The following is a 23,760-nucleotide window of genomic DNA, read 5'->3' on the forward strand; positions in this document are numbered from 1 at the left end:
GCGTCGCCGGGCGCCGCGGTTTCAACATGCGCGGACGAACGTTAGATATTCCGACGCTTGCCAGCAGGTGGCGGTGTTTGCTTAAAGGCCATTAAAATGCACGCCCATTAACAACAGGAAGGCGCCGCGTCACTTCCGTCGAGTGGCACCGCGACGGAGCGCAAGTTTGACTCGTTTTGTGAGTATAGTTGCGGAACACTTGATATTGTTTTATTTTTAAACAACAACCCTGAAATGTCGCCCGTCAGTGCGTATCGACTCCTCCGCCGAGTTAGAACGTGACAACGATTTTCTCGGTTTTACCTGTCTCGCATGGAGGACAGGTATTAGCTTGTAGTTAAGCTAATAAAGCTAGCTAATTCTTTCGACTACTGGCGAAGTTAGTGCTAGTATGTGATTCGTTTGTAGTAGATGTACTACTGCTACTACGCCTAATAATAATAATAATTAATACTTAATATTCGTCGTAGTTTAAGACCACGATGTGATTACTATGTATCGTCGATGGTGCCAGCTGGTAACACTCGGAATTTTTGTGCCAAGGCACTATTGCACTATTGACGTTGACTTAACTTGGCAGCAGATGTGGAAAGACTTTTGTGGTTCTTATGACGTGGCAGTGACCAAGCCCTGTTGACTAACAATTTCCATCACACCGTTCCGCATCTATAACAAGTGGAGCTGGGCAGGGCGTAAGCCTCAGCGGATCGTCGGGTTACACGCGCGCGCGCACACACACACACGCGCGCACACGTGCACATTTATTGGGGCTGGGCCTACACACACACAGCACCTTACATACGTCACACTATTATTGTTGCTGTTTTTTTGTTCTGTTTTGTTGTTGTCCAGTTGCTATTGTTGCTGCAGTGTTGAGGAGCCGAAACTCAAGAATTTTGCTCTCTTCTACTTTTATAATGAGACGAATAAAGAATCTTGAACAAATAAAGAATCTTGAATCTTAAAGTGAATGGCCACAGAAGTGATTGCCCTTTTTAAATTTTGCATTGGGGTTTGTAATCTTCATTTTGCTCAGCAGCAATCAATCCCTAGATGCCTTCCGGAGCCCCAAAGGGAGAGAATTGCCTCGTGGACATGGATAGCAAAGCAGGAGATTTGTTCACTGCTGATGAAGCTCATAATACGGGTACTGGTGGCACAGGAATCATGGCAAAGTAAGGCCTTTTTTTTTTAACTCTGTTGTTTACCAGGTGTCCTAAATAAAGTACATGGATAAAAGTTGGACTATAATTGGTTTTTGGATAATATCAAATCAGATCAATTTTATTTGCATAGCCCAATATCACAAATGACAAATTTGCCTCAGTGGGCTTAACAGCAACACAACATCCTGTCCTTAGACCCTCTCGTTGGATAAGGAACAACTCCCTAAAAAAACCCTTTAACAGGGAGAAAAAATAGGAAGAAACCTCAGGGAGAGCAACAGAGGAGGGATCTCTCTCCCAAGACGGACAGCGTACAATGGATGTTGTGTTCACGCAATTTACATAATACAACACTGAAAGAGGATAACAGAATTATAATGGATATAAAGTTTATGAAGAACATGAATATGTCATAACACGTTCCCTGCAACTGAATTGGAAACATTTCTCAAATATTGAATGCATTCAAATGTTTTGATATCAAATCAGTCTGAAATTTGAATATAGATTTTGTGTATACATAGTGTTTTGGGGGGAAATATGTGGCTATGTAGACATTTCATTAGCTTGATTTGTTATATTGGGCTATACAAATAAAATTGACTTAACTTGAATTACCCTTTTCTCCCTAAGGCTTTAGTTTGGTAAGATCAAGCTGTAGGTTCATCCACCTTGTCTGACTGATACCTGTACATCTTATGTCCAATTGAAAATGTTTCCCTGTTAATTCCCTTTTAGACTGTCCCCAAAGTGTCTACCCTTTGCAACTATTGCCAATAGCATTTTTCTACTTTTCTGCTGCAGTCTACTAGAATTTAATATACCATCTGTCAGGGCCCTTCTGGATACTTGCAAAATGCAGTGAATTTACAAGCAATGCTGTTGTTCTTAGGTCTGCTTGCAATAGAACTGTTTTGATTGCAACCATTTAACAGTATATAGACAATATATGCAGAAGCTGAGAAGGCAAATACATCAAGAAAAGTTTACAAAAGTCCAAGTGGTTATTAAGAAAATTAAAGACATTTGGGTTGGAACTTGTGTGTCCAACTAGCTTGATTTTCTGATTTTTTTTTATTTTAATTTTATTGTTTGGTTGATTTGCCCCATCTTTAATGTGTCCACACATTTAGCTCACCATGGCTTTTGTCCTTATTTCACAGGCTCTGGCTTCCCAAAGGCTTCTCAGCCAACATGATGAAAGAGTGGTTTGATCGGCGTCGAAAGTCCATCCGACCATGGGCTAACTTTGTGGACCAGCGCAAGTTCTCCAAACCCCGTAACTTTGGGGAGCTGTGCCAGAGGGTGGTGAGGAACGTGGAAACCTTCAACAGCAACTATACATTTATCTTCCTGGGTCTTATCCTCTACTGCATGTAAGGATGACGTTGGGTTAAAGGGCATCTTAAATGTAGGCAAATCCCAATGTTTACCTGCATAGAAACTAAATATACCAGGTGAAAGTACATTTGAATTGTAGTGATCCTATTGTTGACAAATATTCTTTATAATGTATGCCAAAAAAAATCTTAGGCAATAATCTTAACACAGCTAAGACTGGATACGTTTTTGTCAAATGTTAAAGAACGAGCATTTGCTACAAGACTTAAGATTTTTGCCAATTTGAGAGCATAGTCTTGCCTCCCTTACCTACCATCACACCAACCCACCTCTCACTCACGAGGCAAATGTAGCTCCTCAGTGCACAGAAAGATTCTAAATACTGGAAGCTTTTAATTGGTCTTTTGCTGCCATTGCAGATGTCCAAGTAGAGAAATTGAATCAAATGTCAAGATTCCTACTCATTAAAGTAAAAGAGAACTTAAAAATGGATTAGATGTTTATAAGGCTTCTAATAGAAATTAGTATTTTAACCAGCAACCAAGACTACAACAAAATCTAAAATTACTGCTACAATGAAAGAAAAAAAAAATCAACCACCCATTATACCCTTCTCCCTTTGTCTGCCCTTAGTATCAGCTCGCCCATGCTGCTGATTGCCTTGGCTGTGTTTGTTGGGGCCTTCTACATTATCCACCTCAAGTCCCTTGAGTCCAAGCTGGTTGTCCTCGGTAGGTTAAGCACTTATCTAGGCCTTATATGGACTTGCAAACACTGGCAGAGCATCTGTGTCTGGCAAGCCAAATAAAGCACGCCCAGAGCAGTTTAGATATGTGAGACTATTTGCCTATACCACAGGCAGTTATCACTGCTGTTGGACACACTTGGAACTCGCTCCGTAAACATCACTTAGTGGAAAAAAACTTTTCATTGGTTCTCCTGTGTAATTGCAACAGAACTTGTTTCTCCATTAGTTTTCTCAGATGAATTAATGTGGAAAAACTAAATTCAGACTAGAGGAGTGCACTCAGTAGAGTGCAGATCCCTTACGGATATATCGCCCTTCAGACTTGGGCAAAAAACCAGCTGAGGAGTTGGCGCCCAGTTGCGGTGTAAAACAGGTTTTTCAAAGGTTTTGAATCATCACAACCATGAGAAGTTCTTGATCATACAGTCGTATCTGTGCACGAAGAGTGTTAGGCTGACAGGCCCAGTAGTATGCAAGATTAGCAGCAGACAGATGCACGCACACATGGACAGAAAAGACAGAATTTTTCCTGCCATTATAAGACTTTTGCGCAGTGCCCAAGTTGATTGAATGGGAAATATGGGGGGGGGGGGTTTAATATGCAGCGGTCAAGCTAAAAATCTACCTAATAAAAACGTTTTGCCCGTCAGTTTTTGGATGTGCAGCTTCTAGGTGGGCCCTTGCACGAATGCAACAAAGTCTAGCATGAACTTGCACTTTCCAGAAAGAAAAGGTTTGCTATGTGACCATTTTAGTCCAACCCTAACCCTGTGAAAATAAAGACAGAGGTAATTATTTCTGGTTCATCCAGTATTCCTCCAGTTGTCTTGCTCTGACATCAGCAGCGAATGATTTGCTTTCGTGCGAAATACGATCAACTTCTTGTTTACTTTCGAGACTCATACCAGAATGCATGTTTTGACACAGTCCCTGCCCGTTCAATCATAGATGAGTTGCGCATGCACACGGTTGACTCGGAACAGGCGGTGACGGAGAGCAGCGTTGGTCGAGCATGCTAGTAGAGGGCAAATGGAGACAAGGCGCTGAGATGGCGAGAACGAATGTTTTTCGAAGGTTTTGGATCACGGCAAGCACGAGAGGTTCTTCATTACAGCTGTAACTGTGCACAAAATTTTTTAGGCTCATAGGTCCAGTAAGTAGTTTGCGAGATTAGCCGTGGACAGACACACGTCTGTGAATGTTCTCATTCATCCAGGTCATGGTTATCCAAAGGAGTTGAATCAAGTGCAACTGGACTGGACACACACGCGCGACCAAATGCATAATTCACTCCAGGCTACTGCCTGGGGGGGATAACGATGTTGAATCACTATATATTGATATGATATAAATCAAGTGATGACAGGTTTGAATCTCCAAAATATGATTAAAAACACATGAGTGATGCATCGATTTCTTTCTCGATCTGTTTGATTCTCTCCTCTAGGCTTTGCCTTGACTTTTCATCACAGCCTTTAGTTGACAGCAGAAAATGTGCCTTCTTGAAACTGTTATTTTCTCTTCAGTGATATTTGTTTAGTTTATTAGCTCAACCAGGAATACAAGAGACGGCATGTTTCATATTCTGGCTTCCAAAGATATGACAAGTCAGGGACATGATTTTTTTTCCCCCTTCCTTTTTTAAAATCTGTATAATTTTCCTGTAACCCAGGTAAGGAGCTGACTCTCCCTCATCAGATGAGCTTGGCTGGAGCTGTTTCTCTGCCTGTGTTCTGGTTGGCTGGTGCTGGAGCTGCAGTCTTTTGGGTTCTGGGTAAGTCGGACTCCATTAGCTGTCGTTACAGCACCTCTCTGTCGGGCACATACTCATTCAAGGGACATCGTTGGTTACAGCTGTTTTTGTCGTTCTATGCAAAAGCTCTGACCCTTGCATCAGACATCAGCAGTATCTTGTAGTGGGGTGCGAATAAATTAAAGGTAAATTAGCCCTGCAAGTAAATTGGGATATGTTGGTGAATTTAAGATAATTCTGCTGTTGGATTCATTGCGATTTTCTCTGAATGATAACACCAACTCATTGCCTGTGATGTAAATATATGCTGACACATTATAGAAAGGACCCTCTTCCTCCTCTCTCCAGCTCAGTCTTCACATCTCTCCTTTCTTTTCAGGGGCGACGCTGTTTGTAATTGGCTCTCATGCCGCGTTCCACGAGCTCGAGGGATCGGACATTGACGAGCTCCTTATGGAGCCCGTGTAAAAGCTGGAAGTCTCACCTCGGTGGAACACGACCATGTTGCGGTAGGAGCTGGCCTACAAACGGTCTTAAGCTTGACCCTATTATGGTATTGCTACAGATGGGTGGTGGAAAAAACTGGTTGTAGATCTGTTCCTAAGCGAAATGTGCACGGTGTTCCTACCTTTTTGAATTTTTCCGGATGTACCCAGAATGCACATTGTCTTGCCTCTGAAGAAGCCGATGTTACAAACAATACAGTTCACAAAGGCTCGATATTCGATATTTAATGTCCTTCTGTATTTAAGCACATTATGCTACAGACACCCTGTTCCCTTGATGCCTTGTCATTTGTATCAAATAGCCTCCGTGTTCAATGTAATTCTTTCCATTCCTTTACTGATCAGCTGCGGCGTTCAATATTGCCTGTTATATATATATATATCTTGGAAAATGACTTCATGAACATCTGACAGTAGTAATGCAGATTTCTCATGTAAAGATAATGCCGCAATCTTATATTAACCGCAACTGAAAACTGTTTAAATACTCCTGTGACTTTTCCAAAGCAAAAGTGCCATTTAAAGCTTTAAAAAAATTATATTTCTTGTTTTGGTCATATATGAGTAAAGCAGTTTTACTCAAGACAATGCAAATGAATTTGCAAAGAAGCTTATTTTGTATTTCAGGTACTTTAGATAGATACGCTGGTTAGAGAATAAGTAGTTAAATTGTCAGTATTTAGGAATGGTATTTTTATTCTATATTGGGCAAAATACGGCATATTGGTAACAAAGTCCATTCATATTTATTAGTTCTGCTTATACATTTTACATCTCAAGGTCTTTTTATATGCTTCCTGACATCTTTTACAAAAATGTTCCTTTTTACATTACAGTGTAATGTTTTTTTTGTTTTTTTTTGTATTTTTCAATAAACTGCAATGAATTCCTGACACACTGAGTAATTGTCATATTGTTTTTGATGGAGACCGAGCACCGTGTCTTTTCGGTTAGATTTATGAAGTTTTCTCCTTTGCTATTATCCAAAACTACGCTGTGTTTTTGCTTGTGCATGCAGACTAAGAGGAGAGAGCGAACTCGGTGGCCTTTAGCACTCGGTCCGGACTTGTTCGATATTCTAGCCCAGTCTGAACACTCGGTGGAATAGGACACTTCCAACCCGTGTGTGTCTGTAGCACACGGCAAATACCGCAGTGTTCACCAACCCCCTATTGTCCCCCCCTCTTCACATGACCCCTGTGACCTGTGCTCTGGGACAGCACAGAAAGAGGACCCCATGCTCAGGTTGTCATGGCGATGACCTTGGCAGGGGCCCCCCTCACTCACATGCACACACACACTCGCGCGCGCGCACACACACACACATTCACACACACACACACACTTACACACTGCGGCAAAGGCAAGCGATCGATATTCTATTATACGGAGGATGGTGAAGGGGGTGAGAGAGAGGGAGAGCGAGGGAGAGACGGGGGGAGAGAGAGGAGTCGCACTGCAGTGAGCTCACTGCAGAGACAAGGGAAATTAGAGAGGGTGTGAGTGCAAGACACGTATGTGTCTAAGCACGGCAGACAAAGGTGCATGTGTGTGAGAGGAAGAGAATGTGGTTCTTATTTTCAAAGTTTCAGAAAAACTGGATGAGTTTTTTTTTTTTTTGTCCTCTATGTCCGGACTTTTCCAGGTCATGAGGAGGTGGGCCCACAGAACACGTGACCTGTGCATAGCAGGAAAACAAACTGTATAGAACGTAGGATTTTTTTCCTGCAGGAAGTCTGTTTAAAGTAGATGCCCTCTGTGGCAGGGGAGAGGGAGTGTAGTTACGGCACAGTCCCTGATGATGGCAGATGTGAAGAGTTGCAGTGCATTTACAAAGGTGTGATTATTTAGGGCTTTTTTTTTCCCCCCTCATGATTTTGCAGCGTTTTCCCATTTGGTTCAAAAATGAGATTGCTGTGGCTTTTTTTCTTCTGTTTTTTTTTTCATGTGATCCAATTTCTCATTTAGCACTTCTTAATTATAAAAGTGAGATGTGAAAAAATGGCAATCCAGTCCTGAAGTCCCATCTCGATTTCATGGGTCTGTGCTCCCAGCATGCATCAGCGTGCCTCGCTGATGCTCGTCCATGTAGATGTCACACAGGCCTGTACACGTGCTCATGTACTGTACACATGTGCTCGGTGTTTTGGTGCATTATCCTGGCCTGCTGCCAACCCCCGCCCCCTTGGCAGTCAGATGTTATGCAGTCCTGCATTGGGAGGGTGTGTGTGTGTGTGTGTGTGTGTCATATAGACTCATAATCACTAGGTGGCATCCAACCCCTGTATTTCGACTGTCCACTTTCCCCCTGTAACATAGACCACAATGCAATGGAGGAATCTGGCGTTTTATACTGAACTAGTCATATTCTCCATACGTGTATCAGTGTTTTATGAATGTGTATGACAAATATTTACTGCACACACAACCTTCCTGCAGATATGCACATGTGTAACATGCTATCCCCATGTTGATTTTTCCCTTTTGCTGATCAGCGGTCATGTTAAACCTGCATGTGCATGATGACACGTTTGTCCTGTTTTTTTTTAATTTTTCAACAGAAATAAAAAAGGAAGGCCATCCACAGGCCATTTAAGGCTTTACAACTGTGGACATTTGTAAAGCCTTAAATGTATTTGTTCAGTGCCTTGTTGATTGTCGTATGATACCCCATATTCTTATTTTGTTATGCTCTGTTTCTCTTTGTGAGATTGATCTGTTCATGAATGAAAAATGCAATTAAAAAACCCCAAATTAAATCTATACAAAAAGATATTTACTCAAAATTGATGACTAATATACCATTTTATATCTCGTTTCTGGAAGACCTGTATAGGTCTAGGCTGAGATTGATGCATGTTTTACCATACGTGAGGAATTTTGGAAATGGTTTTAAGAGAGGGGAAGAAAATGGGTGGCACGGTGGCGCAGTGGTTAGCGCGGTCGCCTCAGAGCAAGAAGGTCCTGGGTTCGAGCCCCGGGGTAGTCCAACCTTGCGGGTCGTCCTCTGTGTGGAGTTTGCATGTTCTCCCCGTGTCTGTGTGGGTTTCCTCCGGGGGCTCTGGTTTCCTCCCACAGTCCAAAGACATGTGGGTCAGGTGAATCGGCCGTACTAAATTGTCCCTAGGTATGAATGCTTGTTTGTGTGTGTGTGTGTGTTGGCCCTGTGTGATGGCCTGGCGGCCTGTCCAGGTTGTCTCCCCACCTACCGCCCAATGACTGCTGGGATAGGCTCCAGCATCCCCGTGACCCTGAGAGCAGGATAAGCAGTTCAGATAACGGATGGATGGATGGATAGAAAATGGAGAGAAACGGTGAGAAAAGTATGTTGCAGGTGAACCGGAAGTGACCACTGCGCGAGCGCTAACAACCCAAGTTCCCCTCCGAGAGTCAAACCCAGAGGCATTGAGACACAGACACAGGTGGGTAGTATTAAATGTTCTAGATGTTTTATTGGTGTTGGTTTCGTATCTTTCACACACATGTTCTACTAATTGTGTAATTTCTCTCCTCATTTTCAACCTCTTACAGCCATCCCAGTTAGATCCAGTCTGAGAGCGCTGGCCCTTCACTGGTCTCCAATACATACATTCACACAGAACGCAAGACCTGGGCGGGGACTTCGCCATATCGGGACCCCGGATCTAAAACCAGAGCCCCTTGTCTGGATGCGGCGCCGCACCCCAGGAACGTGGATTCGTCGTCATCACTCACCACATCACAGCACAGCCGCACCACATCACACCAGCACACCTGCAGTGGTAGGAACCTAGAAGCTGTCTCGCGTCTCTTGGTTAAAAACACGTCCTACAAACCCTGCTCTGCGTTTATTAGTTTTTACACCGGCCCTCTGAAAAATCACCGAAAAGAAGAGTTGAAACCAAATGAAAAACACAAAGAGAGAGATACCTCTTTTTCTTTTCTCCCACCTCGCCGATATCTCTGATGTTCTTTTTTCATGAATGCCTCTCTTGAGCTGTTTATTTCCGACATGTTTTTATTATCATTATTATTGTCATTATTTCATTTAAATTCGGTATAGAATTATATAGTTTTCCTAGAACACACAGAAAGATTGAATTGTATTTTTGAACTTGAGGGGTGGAGGGGAGTAGTTATCAACAAGGACAATGGTTCACACAGTGCACACAAACAGAGACAAACGGGGCAGGAGGGCAGGGGAGGAGGGGGAGGGAGGGCGTGAGAGACAGGGGTCGAGAGAGGAGGAGGAGGAGGTTGGGGGGCAGACCGGACGCCATGGGGTGTGCTTTGTTATGACTAAATGCGGGAAAGCCGCTCTCACGAAAACCCCTCCCCTCCTCCGCATCAGAGAGAAAATTAAAAAAAAAACAAAACAAACAAAAGTAAAATCATTGAAACCCCCCAGTACCCCATGTATATTTAATATATATATATATTAAAAAAAAAACAACACTGTGGCTGCTGAGAAAGGGAAGAGAAGGAAGATGGATGCACTGAGAACGACGACGGAGAGATGACCACTCCGCAGGGTCCCCCCCCCACCCCCCTTCCTCCTCCTCGAGGCAGGAGACGGAGGCGAGTGGTAGCAGTTGGGAGTGGTTGGTGTTGTCATCAGCAGTGGGGGTCTCCCTTTGTGGTCTGTATTACCTGTGTGTTGACTGCTGGAGGACGAGCAAAAGGTCGCGGGAGAGAGAAGACGGGGAGGGAGCAGGGTGGGGTGGGGGGGGGGGGGTGTTGGGGATGGGGCTAGGAGAAGGATGGCCCTTTTTCGCCGAGCGTAGACACTCCCATTGCATCTCAGCTCATTCAAATCTACATACACAATATGCAGCTGCCGTTTGGTAGATATATTGGTTTATGTACACAGCAGTGAGAGAACACATGCAAAGAGTATCATAGGAGGTGGGGCGGGTTAGGGAAGGGAGCATTTGCAGGGTTGCGGGGGGGCAGAAGGGGGGCGGAGGTTGGTCAATGTCAGAAGTCATAAAGGTGCCTTTGCTGTTTTTTTATCTTTGGGGCAATTGTGATGAAAATTGCTTTGAAGCGGTTGTTGTCTTTTAAGGGGCGGGGCATCTGGGGTGCGTCTTGCCGGGGATGGAGTGACGTGGAGGTGGAGGGGGGGGGGTTGGACGATGTAGGGGGGTTTCGAATAAAGAAGCTCTCCGTCGATCAATAGTATGTCTCCTTTTCCACCCAACCTGCGGAAGAGGAAGAGAGAGAGAGAACGGGGAGAAATGTGTTGGTTAGACGTGGTTCTGAAGGCCTGAGTTAACGTCAAACTTCCTGCTTTGTTTGAAACGGCTTAAAGAAGTTTTCGCTGGTGTGTTGTTGGGGAGACTGTCAGTCAGGAAAAGATACGCACCTCCAGGGTTTCGGCGAATGAGCAGTTTTCGAACTTCATCATAAACAAAGATGAGGAAACTGTATGGGAATGCACAGAACCACCAGGTAGGCCTGTGGACAAGACGAGACGGACCAGGAATTAAATGAAACCCAGTTAAACATGTTACAGAGTGGTTCGGTTTGAGTAAGAAAAAAAAAAAAACTCAGAAGCAAGTTCACATTTTGGCGGCCACTTGGCCAATTAACCCACTCTTCCGAGCTGTCCCAGTCGTTGCTCCACCCCCTCTGCCGATCCGGGGAGGGCTGCAGACTACCACATGTCTCCTCCGATATATGTGGAGTCGCCAGCCGCTTCTTTTCACCTGACAGTGAGGAGTTTCACCAGGGGGACGTGGCGCGTAGAAGGATCACGCTATTACCCCCCCAGTTCCCCCTCCCCCCTGAACAGGCGCCCCGACTGACCAGAGGAGGCACTAGTGCAGTGACCAGGACACACCCACATCCGGTTTCCCACCCGCAGACACGGTCAATTGTGTCTGTAGGGACGCCCGACCAAGCTGGAGGTAACACGGGGATTCGAACCGACGATCCCCGTGTTGGTAGGCAATGGAATAGACCACTATGCTACCCGGACGCCCCAAACATGCATTTTTTGACACATTCATGTAGTGTAGAATCTTGTGTCAATAGTATTTACTCCTATCAGTTGTATTTACACTTCAAGACTCGGTAATGCAGTGTTCGTTTGTGAAGATTATCTCACAGAGCAAAACATACAAATCTCTTAAACCTGTGTTGACCACAGACGGTGTTTCAGGTGTTTAACCGAAGCCCCATTTATTTATCCTATAGAGAAAAAGAACACTTTGCCAACCCCCCCCCAAAAAAAATCATACCTGAACCACTCGACTAAATGTTGCTTTCAAATGAGCGTAAATGTTTATGTGTTCAGCTGAAATAATGTCGGTGTGCATCGATGGTGCTCACTTCAATGGGTACATCCTGAGTGCCACGTCCATGCCTGGGCAGTAAGACAGGAAGGCTGCCAGTGCTGTCTCCTCAAACAGGCCGAAGATCAAAATCTTGTTCCTGAAAGGAGAAAAACATATTGACCATCAGACCAAGCACAGGAGAGACAGAGATAGAAGACGGTGAGGTCAGAGCCACAGTTTATCTCATGTTAAATTCCTGTCTATTTTGTTTTCATCTTAAATATCAACCAACCTTGACATGTAAAATGTTACACATTAAGTGTTCAGTATGGTTTCAGATCATAAAAGGTAAATTTCACTGTAAAGATTTTTTTTCAGAGCCATTTGAGAGGTCACTGTTCAGCAGGTAATGTCAGTAGCATGTGATATTCAGAGAGGATGGCTGTTTTCGGCCTCACTTCATGCCCTGCTGGAAGACAGAGTTACGCCTGGTCTTGCAGACGATGACATCTGCCCACTGCACGACCACGATGCTGACAAAGAAGGCTGTGTGGCAGGTGAACTCCACAATCTTCCTCTGTTCATATGTCTGAGGGCAGAAGACGGCAGGGCCCAGTGAGTGGACAAACATGTACTCACACAATCACACACACACACACACACACACACACACACACACACACACACACACACACACACACACACACACACACACACATTTAGAAAAGTTGTACATACCCATTGCTGTCCATAGCTGTCTTCCAGGTCATTGACTGAGCGGTCATCCCAATTGAGCCTGATGCCTACTAGTACAGAGGGCAGGAAACCATTCTCAGCCAAAATCACAAAGTAGGAGAAGAAGCCTCCCAGAGCCTGGATCATACCTGCAGGAGGGAGGAGGGGGGAGGGGTAAACACAGAGATTTAAGGTTACATACTGAAGTCTTCCGGCCTGGTTTCCTGGCTTGGTTTTGTGAAGACATTACAAATACAATCCTGTGACCCCAATCGGGATAAGCGGCTTGTAATGGATGGATGGACAGATTACAAATACAGCCAAACATCTGTAAAATGGCCGCAGCAAGTTGCGTTCAGGATGCTCATTCTAACAGGTGACCTAGTGAACCTCTGCCAGGTAGATCATTATATGCACCAATCCTAAGCACCCTTGCAACATGAGTATTGACTATTTAAATGGAGAATGATCCTCGTGTGCTTCTCAGTGATGCCCAAGCTGCTGCTGTGATGCTTGCTTAACCGCTACTCACCCACCTCCACCCCACCTGCCCCGTTTTGAAATTTGTTCTGCCTCTGTGTACTATAGGGGTTATTTATGCTCACTTTTCTAGATAGATTTAGTAAAGGAGACAATTCATTATCTTATTTTTGAAATGTTATGAGTATTTATTGTGTATTTTACTGCAAAAATATTCACCGGGTCTCAGGCCAAACAAGTTTCTCGATAGGCGGGTCACTGCTTTAAAAAGTTTGGGAACCCCTGCTCTACAGGAGGATGGCGGTAAGCTCATTACTATCTCTAATGGGCCCAGTTAGGTCTTCCAAATCTAAAGCATGTTTGCCGTTTTATGGTACCATCAAATAGATTATGCTTGTCTTTACAATGATTTTTACAATTATTGTATTTATGACAACCACAAAGTCAACAAATGTCAACACTCTTTTATGGTGTTTTGATGGCAGATTTCTCCATCACCCACTTCTCCAAATCAACAACAGGTTCCTCATGAGTTCAGGTTCCTCATAAGGAATTCTGTGACTCGATGCGATTTTGGAGGTGCACCATCATTTTAAGTCCCGTCCACCTGAACAACAATTGGTTTCTTTAAAATGGAGCAACCTCTTCTATATATTTCATTATTCAAGCTTGGTAATGGGTTAAACCAGACCCTACTAAGACTATGGTGGGCCCTATCTTTAGTCCCCCTACCGATTTGTCCATAGGCAATGCTGATAAGCCTCTCGTTCACCAGCTTGTCCCTGGCTGGGTTCCTGGGCTGACGCTTCATGATGTCACTCTCAGCTGCCTCATAGGCCAAGGAGATGGCGGGCACCTTTGAGAAAGAAGGCAAGATGTAAATGTCGTGAAAACGTAGTGTATGATGTGTAGCTGACATCAGCAGAACTCAGTGACATTTTGAATAAGCGTACATGTATGTGTGCGCATCCAACCAGGGTATGTGTTTGACCGACTGTGTTTGTCTCACCATGTCAGTTCCCAGGTCGATACAGAGGATGGTGATGGTTCCCAAGGGCAGGGGAATGTTGACGATGATGAAGAACAGGAAGGGCGTGATCTCTGGGATGTTGCTGGTCAGGGTGTAGGCAATGGACTTCTTCAGATTGTCAAAGATCAGACGACCTATAGTGAGACAAGGAGCACAGCTCAGACAATATCTTATCTTCTTGCTGAAGGCCTCATTATCTAATGTTGGTAATTTAAAGGCATCCGAAGTAAATTGAGACTGATAAATAAGCAGTGAAAACCTCCTCGTAGCGGCTTTAAGTTATACAGTTGAAAAAACACCAAGAGAAATTTGATTTGAACTCTGAATGTTTCTGTTATAAAACCGCTTATAAAAATGCTGCAGAAGGTCTGTGATTCATTAGACTAATATGTATTGCAATGTGTTGGAAATGTTATGGGTTCAAGTTTATCTTTATCTCATCGGCTCTGTCACAAGCCACCTCTGCAATACAATTGTCCACTCCGAATATAACTCGCTATACTAGTTTAGCAACAAAGAATTGCTCCTCTGCTCAGCCTTCAACACTTTGCACAAGTTAGGTTACCACATAGTTTCTTCTTCTTCTATATATTTCTCATTTCCCATCCACCTCTCTCCATCTCACAGGCTCATTTCTAGTGTATTGCTCCAATCAATTCCTGTTTTCACCCTGTCTTTCTGCTCTGCTTTTCCTCTGCTTACCCTCTTCCACTCCAGTGACGATAGAAGCAAAGTTGTCATCAAGCAAGATCATGTCAGCGGCCTGTTTGGACACATCTGAGCCCGAGATTCCCATGGCCACACCGATGTCGGCCTTTTTCAGGGCAGGAGAGTCATTCACACCATCGCCTGTCACAGCTACAATGGCTCCCTGGAAATGAGGAATGAGGAGAATCAGTGTTTCGTGTCAGCGGTGAGACATAATATGAATATTTAGAAGCACACTTTGGAGCGATAGACATTGGCTGTCAAAAGAGACTTGGTCATTGTAACTGTCGATGCCAAATTCAGATGAATACAGTCACAATTTACAAGTTCACGAGACTACAACAGAACTGAAAGTGAGGCTGGTCAGAAAATTCAATTAAAAATGAGGCAAAAACAGATAGTGCTCTTGTCTGTCCAAATAGTATAGTACTGTAACTGCTGGGTAGGAATTTAATTTTTTTGGGCTATCGAAGGCAAAAATGAACCCGGTTTTAGTGGTATGTTGTTGTGATACTGTTATGACACCTGTAGCGACTGATGGCCAGGTGGGTTGGTTTTCCAGCAGTTGTTGTACAGATGCACATGCAACAGTTACTGAAGTAAAGAGACAGGCATTCATACTGTAAGAATAATGTGACTTGTCCTTTCATACGAGAGTATACTTTGCTTTGGTAAACTGCTACCAACCTGTCTCTGGCAGCCTTCTACGATGATGAGCTTCTGTTGTGGGGAGGTCCTGGCGAAAACGATCTCTGTGTGGTTCCTCAGGATGTCATCCATCTGGTCCTGAGACAAATCCTTCAGGTCCGTACCGTGGATCACACAGGCCTTGGCATCTCTGGAGAAACCCAGAGGTAAACAAGTGATTGAAAACGTAATACCACACATCCTCCGATGAAGGAATTCTAATATATGACTGTCTTGTGTTTAGCTGTTAGAAGTTTTTGTGTGTGTGTGTGTGTTCCTTACCTGGGATTGACCTGGCTGACGGGAATGTTGAGACGGGCAGCAATGTCCTCCACTGTCTCATTGCCCTCTGAGATAATACCAACGCCCTTGGCAATGGCCTTGGCTGTGATTGGATGATCACCAGTGACCATAATGACCTACAAAGACAATAGCAGCAAAGGTGAATTCTACCCATTTAAGCAATAATGCACAAAATTCAAATTGTACATTTTGATAGCCAACTACAGAGATTTTGTAGCTAGCAAGCAGATATGGAAGAATAAGCTTGCACATCAATTAAAACTTGATTTATATAGCACATTTCGTACATTAAAATGCCAAAGTGTGCAGTGTAAAAGACCTTCACCAACAGATACTATGGCACCAACAGCTAAAATCCCACCTCTGACCATATTTTATTTGCTTGAATGCGAAGAAATAACAGACATAATAGCACTGGCAACTATGCAAATGAAATATACGTGGATCTGTTGGCTTACCTTGATACCAGCAGATCTGCATTTGCCTACAGCGTCGGGTACAGCAGCACGGGGAGGGTCAATCATGGACATAAGGCCTACGAAACAAAGGTTGTCTGTCTGGAAGTTGACATCATCGGTGTCAAATGCAAAGCCCTTGGGGTACTGATCCTCTGGCATCATCAGGTGGCAGAAACCTGGAGGTGTAAGGTGGGGTATGAGCAGGGTTGAGTTGTAATATACAAGGAACAGCGTTATGTATTCAGAATACAGAAATTAAGTATCTATGTACATACACCCCACGTTATGTTTATAAACACCAGTATTCACCTTATAGTTACTTTATAAGCTTTGAGGAGAACACTTTGAGAAGATTTCCCACCTAATCAGTGTCGGTGTTACAGGTGGGACTATATATTCAGTTTGACTGCCAGGTGAGCCCGATCTCACTTGCAAACTGAAAGGTAATTCCCTAATCGTAGTTCATGTAGTGCATTTGTCTGCGCAGTTTCAGTGTGTAAATTTGCATTTCTCTATCACAGCCTATTTTTCATTCATGCAACATAATATTACTACAAATACTACCACTAATGATAGTGAGGAGAGGTTAACTGAAAAGCCCCCCCCCCGTGAAATTTAAATGCCCATCATTCTGATATGCCCTGATGCCTAATTAAAAATAATCATACGATCTTTTAAAAAGCTATCAAGTATTTTCAAACCAGCACGTGCACATTTCCTCTTGTGTGCGCCACACGTTGATAGAGCGCAGCAGTAACTGGCAGATGGCAAACACATACCGAGATAATGGCATGGAGATACCAGTTACACCAATGAATAGGCAACAATGTGACATAAATAGTATTCATGACATGGCACAACTATTTCATATGTAACTTTTGAAGATGTACTCTAAATGTAATCTGAATAAATTACTCATTCTGAGTATTGTAACTGAAAGTTTCTGATTAGCTTTAGGACAGCGTATTCAGGGACTTATTACTTTTTCTGCTAAACTCCGGGTATGAACTACACAACCTCAATCATCGGGCTGTTTTTGTTCATTCAATACCTAAAAGAAGCTCTGGCTGTTTTTTAGCAAACACTCTAAAGGCCATCTTTTATCCCTATATATCTAAAAATCAGTCTATCTTTGTTCCTGCTTACTGTTTCTATATGACCTCACATCGGCATTTGCCATCTGTCTTTTCTGCAATCTGAAACCTGGTCCTTGGCTTCTTCTTACGCCACACCACTTTTTTTCTTTCCCTTCTCCATCTCTTTCCTAATTCTCCCAGTGCTCGCTCTCTCTCTAATCTGCTCATCCGTAACCTTTTTTTCGACCCATCTTTTACCCAGTACTCTCTCTCCCAGTCCTCCCAGCTCCATGTAGGCGTTCTGGAAGGCCTCCTTCAACTCCTCGTCCATGGGCTGCTCCTTGCCCTGCAGAAGGATGGTGGAGCACCGGTCCAGGATCCTCTCAGGGGCTCCCTTCATCACCAGCAGGTAGCGGTTGTCATTGGGGTCCTCTGTCTCGTGCACTGAGAGCTAGCATTGGGCAAGGAGGGGTAATAAAATTAGACAGATGACATTGACAGATATGCAGAATTTGTGCTGGTGTTGCTGGTGTGACTGGTATTACGGGAACGCTTTACCTATGGTGCATGGGGCAATGAGTGACCAATGAGAAGGAGAGCATTTCACATCACATCCTGTGTTCATTTCCTGTATGTGGGCTGACTGGTGTTTTACTTACCTGGTACTTGTTGGTGGAGTTGAAGGGGATCTCAGCCACTTTCTTGTTCCTGTCCCTCATACTCCTGACAGAGCCACATGACAGCTCAATACACTTCAGAAGGGCAGACTCGGAGGCATCACCAGCCACGTCACGCTTCAGGATGGCCACCGAATCCTGGCCTGCCTTGAATTGGGCGCGGTTGCACAGGGCAGCAACGCGAGCCAGGGCCACCCATGTCACTGAGCTCTTGTCAAAGGAGGCACCTAGGGAAGGAAAAGAGGGGATCATCGTCCATACACTATTGGTTTTGGTTGGTTTGGTTTGGTTTGGTCTGGTATTGTTCAGTTTGGTCTACAGCTGCACTGTCTATTTAAATGTGTGTAACAGTGGCCCCCCTATTCATTACACCTGCTTGTGTTTCCACCAAATTCCGGGTACTTTTTATGTTGTGTGAACATTTTTAACAGCAGTAGTGTCCATAAGTATTCCCTGCCCTGTTTGACCCTTCCTCCACTCACCAGACTGATCTTCGGTGGTATCAGCCTCGTGGATCTGGTTGTCGAACCACATGTGGGCCACGGTCATCCTGTTCTGGGTCAGGGTGCCGGTCTTATCGGAGCAGATGGTGGAGGTGGAGCCCAGGGTCTCCACAGCTTCCAAGTTCTTAACCAGGCAGTTCTTCTTGGCCATACGCTTAGCGGTCAGAGTCAGACACACCTGGAGGAAAATAATATAGTCAACATTTAAAAACATGATGAGGATACTTGTGTTTCTTTGTGTGAATTGCAGAAGAGATGAAAAATAGAATCTCTAAAACGTCATATTAAAGAAAACAGGGACTATTGAGTAACCAAAAGAGTAACAAAAACATGAAGAAAAAATATGTTTTAAAATAAGAATGATCAAAAGCAAGGGAAAAGTATCAAAAGCATCACCATAGATAAAATCAAAATGTTGTTAGCTAACTGCTATGAGGGGAACCATAGATAGGGCAAAAGAAACGTGTATCTATTGGTCCACTTACAGTGACGGTAGCCAGCAGCCCCTCGGGCACATTAGCCACGATGATACCAATGAGGAAGATGACGGCCTCCAGCCAGGAGTATCCCAGAATGAGGGCCAGAATAAAGAAGGTCAAACCCAAGAAGACGGCCACGCCTGTGATGATGTGGATGAAATGCTCAATCTCCTTTGCAATGGGGGTCTTGCCAGTGTCCAGGCCAGAGGTCAGTGTAGCGATGCGGCCCATGACGGTGCGATCACCAGTACAGATCACAATGCCACGAGCTGTGCCTGTGTTAGGAGAGGTAGAGGTGCAGTTTTAGGCAGTATTAAGAACCTCTATCTCTGCAAAAAGGGAAAACAATGCAACATAAAAAAATGCCCATTTTTAAGACACTATAGAGTTTTGTTTTTTTTATATATAAATAAACCGAAGGGTAGGTTTTACCAGTTACAGCTCACCTACCATTTCCAGTTCTTTTTACCGGTACAAGATGTCATTAATCATGAATACCATTCATGAATTTGAGTGGTCTACTACAATTCTGGTTTAACTCAAAGGGCAAATTGAGCATGTATCAGCAGATCAAGCTGATACACGCTGATCAAGTGGTTTATAGTAAGCTCTATTATTGACATATCTGCTATACCTTCCACGCAGTTAGTGGAGAAGAAAGCAATGTTACGGGTCTCCAGAGGATTGTCATGAGTACAGTCAGGTGACCTGCTTTGAGGTTCTGATTCGCCTGTGAGTGAGGAGTTATCCACCTACGAGAAGAAAAAGAGTGAAACATGGTCATTATGTAAAAAGTGTGAGCGTATTTAAGAATTTAAGCATTTATGCATTCAGACATAAATGTAAAACACAGGTGTGAGTCTATTGTTATTGAGAGTGCAGGGGTAATTTGTTTGTGTGCTCATACCCCACCTTGTACCAAAATAGTTTGTATGTGTGTGTGCATACCTTGCAGCCGTGAGCAGAGACCACCCTGATGTCGGCAGGGATCCTGTCTCCTCCTTTTACTTCAATAAGATCTCCAGCCACCACCTCCTCGGCATTGATCTGAACCTTCTCACCCTCACGGATAACCAAGGCTTGCTACAGGGGCACAACAGGGACAGTTAGACACACACACACACACTACACTGGATGTAGATGTAGCCCATCTAAACCTAATACCTGGAAAACCTCTCAAATAGCATGCCAGGGAATCATCCTCAGAAGGTATACACAATGTAGAACTACTATTTTACTGGCATATTTGCTAAGAAAGCACACATAGCTGCAAATAAATGTTTCAAAGAGCACAACTCTCACAACCAGTTGTGCCCTCCTCACATGTATGCCCAGTAAGCACTGTGTGTGTGTGTGTGTGTGTGTGTGTGTGTGTGTGTGTGTGTGTGTGTGTGTGTGTGTGTGTGCGTTCTGGAGTTACAAGTAAAATCTTTTACCATTAGTTAAATAAAATATACCTGGCCTTAAAACATTATTTACTCACCAACTAATTCTCTTGCACCTACCACCTATGTTGTCTATCAGCACAGAAAATTATATGCACATTTCTGTGAGAATAACAACAAATATATTTTGCAGGACTTTGATGCGACAGGGACAAGGAGAATGAAATTCTACCAGCTAGGCTTAAGTTCCTCTTGATTGTGACCAATTCAGTAAGGCATTAAAATATTAAATAATTGCATTAAACAGTTAATAGGTAATCACTGAAACATGATCAGTCAACTTGTAACAATATCTGTATGGATAAGTGGAAATGCGCACTTAATACCATGGCGTAATTATGTAATTAACATTAGGGCGGTTCCATGCATCATTTATTTCAGTGGGACCACTGGCAAAAATAGTCGCTGCGCTTGTGTGCATTGTGTTAAAATGTCCCGTGGGACCCACTGTTCTGCGCTGTATGGCACAATTTCCCTAACATGTAAAGATTATTGATGGTAATTAAATAAGTTCAATGGGCTGTAAAAGAACCTTTAGAAGCAAGAAACTGGGCGGGACGTTAAATTCTGGAGCCCACGTATTTACCTGGGGTACCATGTTCTTGAAAGACTCCATGATTTTAGAGCTCTTGGCCTCCTGGAAGTATGAGAAGCAACCGGTGATGATGACAACAGCTGTGAGCACAATACCTAGGTACAACTGGAGAGAGAGAGAGAAAGAAAATGAGAGAGGGCAGTTAAGCAAATGAGAGTGGGTTGTGTGTTGGCAGAATGTTTGTGAAAGAACTGCCTTGTTAAGGTGTTATTGGGGGTATCACTCCAATAGTAAGAAGTGTGACTGGTGCGTTAATGAGGTGTAGATAGGGCCAGCTGTTCACACACACAAACACATACACCACCACCACCACTCTGTGCGTGTGTGTATGTGTGCACGTGTGCATGTACATGCACGTGTGTTTGTGTGTGTGTACGTATACGTTTGTTGCTTACATTGTCTCCTGCAGGGTCGTCCTCAGTGGCAGCCTGAATGGCGTAGGCCAGGAAGCAGAGGATGGCACCGAGCCACAGCAGGACGGAGAACCCACCAAAAAGCTGGCGACAGAACTTGACCCACTCCGGGGTGGTGGGAGGAGGGGTGAGAGCATTGGGACCGTCCCTGATCAGAAACTCTGCAGCCTTGGCATTGGTCAGTCCCTGAAGGAGGCAAGGGGGAGCAGAGAGCAGATGGAATGTTTATCATATCAGAGATAATGAGCACAGGCTATGAAAATATACTGTACGTGTTCAGAAAATATGCAATTATAATTCAAATTAAGTTAATGTTTTGCAAGACAGTTATCATTTGTATTAAAATCCATTACATCTGTCTGTCTTTTTAAGGCTTTGTAACTAATTTTACCTGAAAGTCGTTAACTCATTAACCTTCATGTTTGAATATCTCAATTATTGTACACATGCATGTGCAGGCATGTGTATGTGAAATACTTCCTAATGTGTATGAAATGTATGTATGCATACATTCCCTTGTTTGTTTTTCTTTCAAGGTTTCATTACTGTATCATAATCATTATTTTTTTGTATTACCCGATCATGTTTTACTTGATATTTGTCATTTTCTGTCTGTTGTAATTTTTTTTTGTTTTTTGGCACAGCTGTTGTGGACTGACTAAGTTGTAGGGTAGTTTGTGTGGGAGGTTGTGGGTGATGGACAGCATTTTTATGTGTACGTGTACTTTTTTTTTTTCAATTTTGATGTATTCTACATCTCAAGCACCCCTCGGAAACGAGATGGTTCATCTCAAGGGGTTTAACCTTTTAATTAAGTCTCACTTTTTTGTATTTGTACTTCATTGATATGAAATACATTTGGGTTAAGTACATAGTGAAGTAACATCTGTCACGTTTGTGCCGGTTGAGCTGATGGTACTACCCAGCGATAGCATTCTACTACCACCTAGTGGCAACTAGCTGCTAAAACAGCCTTCTCTGCCACCGATGGATGAGATGGCTCAATTCTCACCTGGACAATGTCGGTCTGGAATTTCCTGCATACTTCCTCTACGGACATTTTGTGTTCCGTCTAAAAGATGGACGAGAAAGACAGAGAATCAGGTGTCTGTGTATTTAGGAACGCTGCTGCTTTTATGCACATGCAAGTAAACATTACTATTAATTTGACAGCATTAAGATAAAATGCCAACCTGCAGGGAATAACTGCAATACTTCAAAAGTTTAAAGAAAGAGAGGCTAGAACATTAATTTCTTGAATTAATCAGAGTGTAATTATAAATCTACTAATGCATGCATATCACCTGGGGTAGGGTGAGGGTAGTAAGAATATCAGGACAGCCAGGAAAGGCGTCCTGTGTCTTGCTCAAGGACAATTCAGCAGGGACGTGGGATCAAACTGTCGACCTCCCGATTACCAGTTGCCCCGCTTACCACCAAAAAAAATATTCTTTTTGTCTGTATGGGGAGGATTTCCCTCTTTCTGCTGAGGACTGGAGTCAATCCACTTTCAACAAATATACTCTGGTTTGCTCCAAACTGTTTTTATGTCCAGAACATCAAGGAGATGTTTGCTCTGTCATTAATGAATCAGTTTGCTGTGTTCATTTATGTTTACAACCTGTATGATGTGATGTAGTGGTAGATTAAAAAGGTGGGCAAACTATGATCCTCAGCAAGTGATCCTCAAACTACCAATATGTGCAATAATTTCTGAAAAGCATTAATTTATGTATTTCCCCACTGAAATACACTATTCTTTATCATTTAAATCAGTTTGATACCATTGAATTTGATGTATATTTTGTATTCATGTAAGGGAGCTTTAAGTCAGCCCTAAAATAGGTGGGCAAACTATAGTCTGTAAGTAAAAAGGTGGGTAGATTCGTTTACCCTCCACCACACCACTGTTTACAACTGATCGTAATGGAAAGCAAACTGGCCTCAGCTTCGTTTGGTGTCACCGCTATGGAGCTTCACAAATCACGAGACATAAAAAGGTAACTGGACTGTTTACTTACAATGGGCACCTCCTTCTTCAGGTCGTCCATATCCTTCTCCCCCTTCTTCTTCTTGGGGGAGCGGTCAACTTTGTCCTGTGTGGTGGCAACGCGGTAACTGTCTGACCGGCCATACTACAGACACACACATGTTTTATACATGCCTCGAGATGAGATGAGATTAGGGGGATAGTACCCTGTCTGTGGACGGCGCTTTGTGTGCATATGTAGAAATGTTCACAGGGCTTGTCTATATGTATGTCAACTGTGTCTTGTTCTTTACTGCAAAAAGCGTCTACTCTTTGAAATGTGTGGAGCACCTTAACTGTCCTGGCTTGGTCTTTAAAAAGTCTTTGCTAATCAAGCGCCATAACATTAAAAAAAAAGCCACTGGGCTTAA

The 23,760-nt window shown here is 43.5% G+C and overlaps 2 protein-coding genes across 3 annotated transcripts; one reads left to right on the top strand and one right to left on the bottom strand.

Annotated features, from left to right (window-relative positions):
* The first annotated feature begins 27 nt into the window (after positions 1–27).
* rabac1 (Rab acceptor 1 (prenylated)) lies at positions 28–6,401 on the top strand. The gene is made up of 6 exons (XM_056285838.1): positions 28–178; positions 1,040–1,175; positions 2,330–2,542; positions 3,141–3,238; positions 4,928–5,029; positions 5,388–6,401. The coding sequence occupies exons 2-6, from the start codon at positions 1,054–1,056 to the stop codon at positions 5,474–5,476; spliced, it is 624 nt and encodes a 207-aa protein (XP_056141813.1). The 5' UTR covers positions 28–178; positions 1,040–1,053; the 3' UTR covers positions 5,477–6,401.
* Positions 6,402–10,250: 3,849 nt separating this feature from the next.
* atp1a3b (ATPase Na+/K+ transporting subunit alpha 3b) lies at positions 10,251–23,487 on the bottom strand. 2 transcript variants are annotated; one of them, XM_056285967.1, is made up of 21 exons: positions 23,382–23,487; positions 22,373–22,432; positions 21,343–21,546; positions 20,939–21,052; positions 19,856–19,990; positions 19,542–19,659; positions 18,914–19,182; positions 18,408–18,606; positions 17,908–18,152; positions 17,507–17,699; positions 16,173–16,348; positions 15,694–15,830; positions 15,412–15,562; positions 14,719–14,887; positions 13,996–14,150; positions 13,719–13,842; positions 12,510–12,655; positions 12,230–12,360; positions 11,827–11,928; positions 10,859–10,950; positions 10,251–10,694 (listed from the first exon to the last, which is right to left on the bottom strand). In XM_056285967.1, exons 1-21 carry the CDS (start codon positions 23,409–23,411, stop codon positions 10,666–10,668), a joined length of 2,979 nt encoding a protein of 992 aa, XP_056141942.1. In that variant the 5' UTR covers positions 23,412–23,487; the 3' UTR covers positions 10,251–10,665. The 2 variants fall into 2 exon arrangements, 1 of the variants encoding a protein (XP_056141942.1); XR_008810715.1 differs by lacking the exons at positions 10,251–10,694; positions 12,230–12,360 and having other exon boundaries at positions 23,382–23,470.
* Positions 23,488–23,760: the final 273 nt, after the last annotated feature.

The sequence above is a fragment of the Lampris incognitus genome, chromosome 9 (assembly GCF_029633865.1).
Source record: "Lampris incognitus isolate fLamInc1 chromosome 9, fLamInc1.hap2, whole genome shotgun sequence".
In the NCBI taxonomy this organism is placed as follows: Eukaryota; Metazoa; Chordata; class Actinopteri; order Lampriformes; family Lampridae; genus Lampris; species Lampris incognitus.